The sequence below is a fragment of the Diachasma alloeum genome, unplaced genomic scaffold (genome assembly GCF_001412515.2).
Source record: "Diachasma alloeum isolate Michigan unplaced genomic scaffold, Dall2.0 Dall_scaffold_00706, whole genome shotgun sequence".
Taxonomy (NCBI): Eukaryota; Metazoa; Arthropoda; class Insecta; order Hymenoptera; family Braconidae; genus Diachasma; species Diachasma alloeum.
In genome coordinates, this window is record NW_021680838.1 from 83,517 (window position 1) to 91,339 (window position 7,823).

General features: G+C 38.0%; 2 protein-coding genes across 2 annotated transcripts; one reads left to right on the top strand and one right to left on the bottom strand.

Moving 5' to 3' along the window:
• The first annotated feature begins 1,602 nt into the window (after positions 1-1,602).
• On the top strand, positions 1,603-3,855 carry LOC107044269. Its single transcript, XM_015266069.2, has 2 exons — positions 1,603-1,796; positions 1,906-3,855. The coding sequence occupies exons 1-2, from the start codon at positions 1,761-1,763 to the stop codon at positions 2,497-2,499; spliced, it is 630 nt and encodes a 209-aa protein (XP_015121555.1). The 5' UTR covers positions 1,603-1,760; the 3' UTR covers positions 2,500-3,855.
• On the bottom strand, positions 3,426-5,841 carry LOC107044267. The gene is made up of 2 exons (XM_015266068.1): positions 5,620-5,841; positions 3,426-5,481 (listed from the first exon to the last, which is right to left on the bottom strand). Exons 1-2 carry the CDS (start codon positions 5,754-5,756, stop codon positions 4,587-4,589), a joined length of 1,032 nt encoding a protein of 343 aa, XP_015121554.1. The 5' UTR covers positions 5,757-5,841; the 3' UTR covers positions 3,426-4,586.
• Positions 5,842-7,823: the final 1,982 nt, after the last annotated feature.

Below are 7,823 nucleotides of genomic sequence, written 5' to 3' on the forward strand. Positions count from 1 at the left end.
AATTTATAAAAAATCAGCGCATGTTTCCGGAGAGGTAAAATTCATAAAAATGTAATCTCAGACCCCTCCCCCTCACCTTCCTTCAATTTTCATTCCTGTGGATATATTGCGTCTATTTTTCACAAATAACAAAACCGAGCGTGTGAATAAATTAATTTACCTATTGAATTAATTAATTTTTTAATTCGAAAATCAATGCATAAGCAGATAGTTGTTTAGAACATTATTTTCAATTGTTTTTTCAACATAATTTAAAATATATATAATGTTCATATAAATTCTGCCCCCCCCCCCATCAACGGGTGAAAATCTCAACCCTCCGTATACATACCCTTCCCCTCACTTCACTCCAAGTTCAAAATTTTTAGATTCCATTATTTTATTTATCGAATTATTTGATGCCCCTCTTCGCCCCTATTTGACCCGCAGCATTCTCCTCCTACATATCTATTTGCGATAACATTGTTCACGTAGGGCAATTGGGTCAGTACAGAATTAAACTAATTAAAAAAAATGCCAATATGAACCTATTGGATAATCAATTTTCTCCTAACAGCCACCTAACAGCCACCTAATTAGGTGGCTGTTAGGTGGCTATTTGCTTCCTAGGGCTCTAAAACTCAAAATAAATTCAGCCAAAGGTCTCGTCGACTGCTCCAGGAATGGCTGANGAATACCTAAGTGGATTTTTATTCTTTTTCAATTTTGACAACTTTCTGTTAATGACAGCTAGATGTCAAATGGTTCAACAACTCATTGTCAAATTTTGAAAACTATATATCAAATTCCAACAACCGGTAATTGAAAGAATGTAAGAATACATCGTTAATTCTTTTTAATTCCTCAGGCGATGGCCTTAATTCCACTAAAAATGAAAAACAAGTGGACAATGACATTATTTTTATGACTGAGTATAGAAATTGAGGCTAATAAATTAGCAATTTGCTTCCCAATGGGTTCTCTTTTTTAAACTTCTTATTTCACTATTCTGTTTTTCAATTTTTTCATGTTATAGTACTATCATCGTGAAATGTCATCAAAATGTTATGTATTATTTCCTTCTGTCAAATATAATAATACTACAGACCCTTAGACCCTCTCAAGACTCGAATTCGTTTTCAGTCCGGCTTTAATCAATGCTCTATGAAAGGTTAAAGATAATCGGGCGAGGAGGAAATATAGGTGGTGAGGCGGAGGGGTTTCTAGTGTTTTCCTGCAGAAAACCAATCGCTGTACAAAAACATTTTTCCCATTCGCATTCAAAATTCAGGCGATATTAGGGAGTATCTCCGATTAAAAATTAGTTTTGGAGCTAATCAAATTTATTTGTATCTGTTCCACGCATTGAATAGTTTTCAATTGTTTTTGTTTAATAAATGAAAAAATATTAATCCATGCGAAAAAGTGGCAACATCGTCGGTAGTTTTTTTTACCAAGAGTTGGTACCACTGGCTCGAGGGAGCTCCAATCACAACGTTTCATCGCTCTCTCTCAAGCAGGGTTGGGCGGTTTCATGAGAATCGGGGTTTTCTACGGTATATAGTATAATACCGGTATTATACCGTTTTATGGTAAAACTGTAGAAAATTGGTATAAAACTCCTCTAACCTAACAATCCTGAATAAGCAATTTACAGCTACATTGAATACTCGGAACGAGACCAGTTTGATAACCAAAACTACTTTTTTCATTAAAAAAAAAGTGAGATTCATTGACCTGCCAACTACATTGAGTGGAAAAGTCTTGATAAATTCTCAGAAATGAGTAATAAATCGACTAAAGATAAATTTCCGAACGTGAGTATTGCTAGTATTAATTACCATATTTGTTTGCAACAATTAACGACGAAAATAGAATACAGAGAGAGAATGATGTGATTAATTTCTCGTATGTTTGATTTCTCAGAATCCATCATCATTGGGGGTTGGAGGTAAGAGAAGGAAAATTGATTCACCCTCACAGAATTCTTCCACCAAGAAGTCCACACTACGAGCCTTAAATTCCGAGGTAGATGAAGCCTTAATGGAGCTTTTGTCTGGCTGCAATTTGCCATTCAGTGTGGTAGAGTCAAAATTTTTCAAACGCTTCGCTAATCTCCTCAATCCATCGTATAAAATCCCATCACGAAAAAAAGTAGCCACCAAGCTCTTGGACGAGTTATATGGAAAAATGAGTAAACAGTTGGAATGCAGCGTTGAAACAGATGGTGTGTTATTAATCGACGGTTGGAAAAATTCTTCTGCAAATACCAAAAATGTTGTCTGCACAATCTACACAAGCGATAAGAGGAGTTATTTTCTCCATTCCTGGGATTTTACAGAGTTGAGTGAAACTGGAGATGCATCAGCCGATGTAATTGATGAAGCTGCAATCATGGCTAAGGAGAAATTCAACATCAACATCTACGCGGTAGTGTCCGATAATGCCTCATCAATGATGCGCATGGGTCGACTGGTGAACATTTGGCATACGACCTGTCACTCTCACAGTGCAAATTAATTGTTGAAGTCTCTCGTGACAAAAGAGTTCGCTGAATCTATCAATAAGTTACTGCGAGAATTCAAGAGCCCTCGAGGAGAGAGAGAATTGAAGAAACGTGGTGGTACGAGAATTATGCTCGCCTGTGAAACACGATGGTGTACATATAGAGATACCATGCGTTGCTGTCTCAAAAATTTACACATCATGCGCCAGATTGTCCACGAGAAGATCATCACCCCCAAACCAGAAAACTTGAAGTTATTGGAAAATAGTACTTGACGGAAAATTGCAAGATTATGTAGCGCTATTTGACCCTGTATGTGAGCTGGTGAACAAATGCCAGAGGACCGAAACTAACATCTCAGACGCAGTCGAATTTTGGATGACACTTAACATTCCTACCGAAGATGATTCGATTGATAAAACTCTAGAAGGTCGATTGAATAAAGTTTTACAGCCGATCGCTTTGGTGGCAAACTATTTACATCCCCAATATCAAGGGAAACGATTTGCTCTCTTGCTATCTTTCAACACGACAGTTTCTAAATTCTTAAATGAAGAACTGGTGAATGAAGGGTCTGAAGAGTTGAAAGGGTTGAGGCAGTTCCAGGACAAGGAAGGGATTTTTGATACTCTATTTAAAAAAGGAGTTAAATCTCCTCAAACTTTCTGGAGTCTGGTTCACGTGCATTACCCAGCACTATCGACTCTAGCAAGAAAATTACTCAATATTCCGAGCTCTTCAGCCCAGATTGAGCGTCTGTTCTCTAATTGGGCTTATATTCACTCAGACATTCGGAATCGTCTCACCGTAGAACGGTCCATGAAATTGGTTTCTGTGTATTATCATTTGAAAATGCAAGATCCTCGGTGGCGAGAAATCGACGAATTTCTGTGCAAAGATGATGTCGAAATGGACTGATTAATTGATAATGTAGTGTAGATTTCATTGTGAGAATAATTTTTATTAGAACTTCTAAACAAAACATCGTGTCGGTTCCATGTACTCGATACATGAATATTGTCAAACAATCAATTCTGCTCTTCATCAATGAACGGTGTTTATGATAAACAATATCAAATCCTCCACTTACGTTTGTTTTAACATAAAAAAATCTTAATTGTACCAACAAGTTTTATATATTGAAAAAACATTTAGAACAAGAAAAGACATTGAATAATCCACTCCTTAGTATTTTCCTCGGAAATAAGCTTCATCATGGAATAAAAAACTGGGAAAATAACGTATTCCCTCCTGAGAATATCTCGCCATAACCTTCAGCTTATTAAACAAATAGCTATCCATAATCAGTCTAAATTTCAGAAGACTCGAATATTTTCAACGTAAAGTTAAACTGCTTTTGTTTTAAGAACATCGTCTCGCAAATAATACATTGGTTTAAAGCTTAACTTCTTTTTTTAAAGAAATTTTTTTCGCAAGTCATACATTACTTTACTTCACATCTTGAACTCTCAGATGGTAATGCACCTCTTTCAACTTCTGGTGTCGATTGGGGGTTAGATCATTGGAAGGTACCACTTCCAGGCAAAGGTCTTTGGCTACCAGCGGGATTGCGAAGAGTCTAAGAACGAATTTCCCCAGCTCGGGAAAATTTGTAGAAGCAATTTGCCAGAACAACTTACATGACTTCAACTTCTTCTTGAATAATTCATTAAACACATTTCCTCGTGTTTTGTAAACCATTTAATCCCTCCTCAGACAGCACCTCTACTATGAACTGCTCCATTTGTATCATTCGAGTTTGATTTTCGACGAACAGATGTCCACGATACTTGTGGTGAAAAAAATTCGCAGCAAGCATGGCTGGAGACAATACCTCCTCAAAATTGAAATTAACATCAGTCAGTGACTTCTCCAATAGAAGCCACTCTTCAGCCAACTCTCCCATGTTGATCTGAGCTACTTGACATCGTTCATGTAAAGAGAAGAGAGCAGTCATCTCCTCGAGGGAATTCTTTACGTGTTCTTCGAAAAGTGAATCGAACAGTTTTGGTATGTTACCTCGCAACTTGATTTTGTCCTCTCCTACAAGCTTCTTCAAGATCGACAAGTTCTGAACATACCAAGAATACAGCTGTCTTCGCTATTGCCAAGAGTTAGTAAAATCCCCTCGAAGGGATGGTAGAACTGTTCCTCCACGATCGACGATGTCATCTTGGATGAATTGTTGATTCAATTCAGCGACTACTTTTTTCAGTTGACTGCATTGGTGCGTATGGTCGAGAGACTGAGCCAGCAATTCGATCCATGCACCAGTCTCAATAAAATACCAAATTTGTGGTTCTTTCTCTACACTGGAATCCATCGCCTTGCTTCCTAAGACTACAGCATATATTTCCATATTATGTTTCTCTCGTGCCAGCTCTATTGCCTCAGCAATTATCTGTGTTTCGAGAGATTGAAATTGCTGTCCACCTTGAATATCCCAGGTTTTGAGGAACATCGTCTTATTCTCATGTGTTACAATAATTCCCGCAAATTGTCCAAATGGCTCTGGATCAAGTTTGACATTCGAGAGTATAAAGATACAATCTGAAGAAACTAATTGTTTCTGATCTTTTCCAACTGAGTCATGGACAATTTGTAAAATATCCGTAGCCAGAGCTTCGATGGACGGGGGAACGTAAGACGGCCTCATTTTGGAAGTCAGAGCTTTGGAGTAGCTTGATTCAACTATTTGAAACGATAAACCCTCAGCGTATATGAGTCTAGCTAGAGCGAGATCGATATCTTTCTGCTGTTTCTCAGTAATACTGTCGATGTAGTTGCCCATCTTACGTTTTCGATTTGGTAGAGCCGATGATGGACTAGAAGTGTGAATAGATGTTGTCGCAGGCAATCCGGATGCTGTTTGAGGGACATTATCCAAAGGAATGTGATGTTCAGGATCATCGGGACCTTTCTGATGTTCAGAAGTGCGCAGGCCTGTTGTACTTGATTCAAGTGTGTCCAAATATCCATCAGCTGAACATTTTTTTCTAAAATGAAAGAGTTCAAGAGAATCGAGGAATTATGCTTGTGTTGACTTATTATATTAGAGGCACATCGATTCCTATTATCAATTATTATGACCGAGTTAATAGCTGCGAAATGCAAAGGTAGTTGAAACTCTATACCTGTGGGCTTTTAACCTCTCCTGTGCTGTGCTCTCCCAGGTTTTGCCACACACTTTGCATTTTGATCGATAACCTTCGAGTCTCTCAAAATCACCCTCCGCCCAAAAGTTATGTTTAGGCCTTCCACCTGAGACCATCTTTCCTCTTTTTTCAATAATTATCGTTAAGCAATTATAAATTTTAATGTTATTAAACCGGCAGAAATATAAGGGGTGTTATTGTACACCCACGTGACTGCGCATACTTTGTTCGCGCCGAAAAAGATGAGTCTCAGCGAATGGCGCGAGATGGTGCTACATGTGGTATAAATGGTAGAAAACCTCTCCGGTATAATACCTCTTTTTTTACATCTAAAAAACTAGGTATAATACCAGAGGTATTATATCTGCCCAACCCTGCTCTCAAGAGACGTGTAAAGTGACCGCGCTAGCCCCACCCGATCGGTACTTGGAACGTGTTGCTGCTCGTTTGGGCTGCGTGTGCAGAAATTTCATTTTTCAGTACTTTTTTCGCTACGAGATCGACCGCGCGCTACAGCGCGCTGTAATTGTAACAATCATAATTGAAAATTTCAAATAGTACATTAGAGTACACGGGCACAGATTTCGTTTTCAACGAATGCCGAGCCGAAGGCGAGGTCTGTACACACATTCGTTGAAAACGAAATTTATTACCGAGTGCTCTATAATATTTTATGTCAAGTCGTGCAGAAGGCGAGTTTTGAGCAGGTTGCGCGAAGCGCAGCGTGCGATAAACTCGACTTATTGCACGGCGCGACATAAATTAAATTAATCATGAATTAAATTTGCCGCCTCAGACGACTGGAACCAATGAGAAATAAGCGTGACAGACTTGCGAGATATCGATAGTTATCGACTTTAAGTGTATGTTCTTTTTAGAATAGGATTATTAATGAACAATGCTCCTAGGCGACAATCTTTTTCACTCAAAAAATAATTAATCACATGTTCTAAATGTGTCTAAAGTTTCATGACTTTGGCTGCATTTTTTCCTTGGGTTTTGCAGTTTTTTTGATAATTTCCACAAGATCACGGGTTAAATGACCACTTTTTCAAAAATTCATAATAAATTAACCATGCTCCCCAGCAGTCTGAACCTTTGTACACGACTGTTCCATCATTTAAAGAATATGTAAAAAAAAATGGCTGCTTTTTTTTCCAACCCTCCCAGCTCGGCCGATTATCCTTAATCAGTGTACAGTCGGGATTTCTTCTTCTTCTTCTGATCCTAATGGCTTTATCCTCTCACTATTGTAGAAGCAAGTGCCAATTCTTCTCTAGTAACTGTTTCTCTTTTCTCGAATCGTCTCGGTGTGAGCGGTGTGGGGGTCCGTCCGAGTATTAGAGCGCCATAAGAGAAGCACGATGGCGTCCCAGATAGCAAAATTATCCGATATGCTAGAATTTATCCACAAGTTTTGGCTAAGTTTGTTGGATAAATTTAAGATCATTTTTCGACAGTTTGACGACATAAGGACGGTATATTTTGATGTTAAACTGTCAACTTAACAACGAAATTTGCTCCAAATTTACTGAGAAATTTGAAGTTGATATGCGCATATGACCATCACCAAAGTTGATGATGAAATTAGGAGTAGATTCTACATGTAATGATGAATATTATTGCCTCTTTATAGGCGATGAGAAAATGAGTCAAATACGTAAGTGCATTTTTCATATTTTTGCAAAACTCGAATTATTTTAGTAGGGTGAACTGCCCATATGCGGAACACTACCCAAGAACGGAACATTTCTCAGATTTTACGAGATTTCTCAAATTTTGGCCAAGCTATCGATTTGATTTTTTTTTCTAAATTAAGTTTATATCCCTCCTCATGATGTCATCACAAATCTGATCGATTACCTCCTACTGAATATTGGAGAAAAATCCTGGCAGCAGCCAGTTTGCGGCGATTGATAGTTACGCGTGCCATTTGACGGGTTTTTTTTGAAGCGATGTTTATTAGATTTTAAATTACAAAATGCGGTAAGTTGTGATTGATATTGATATAAAATCCTTCATTCTTCAATATTTCCATATCAATTTCATCAGAAAAATGCTATTGTATTGAATATATGGGGGTTCTGTCTTTAGGGTTAGTTTTCCACGCAATTCCAAACGAACGGAACACTCATACGGGTGGATACCTATGTCAAGTGGGAATACGGTGATACTGTGGAAAG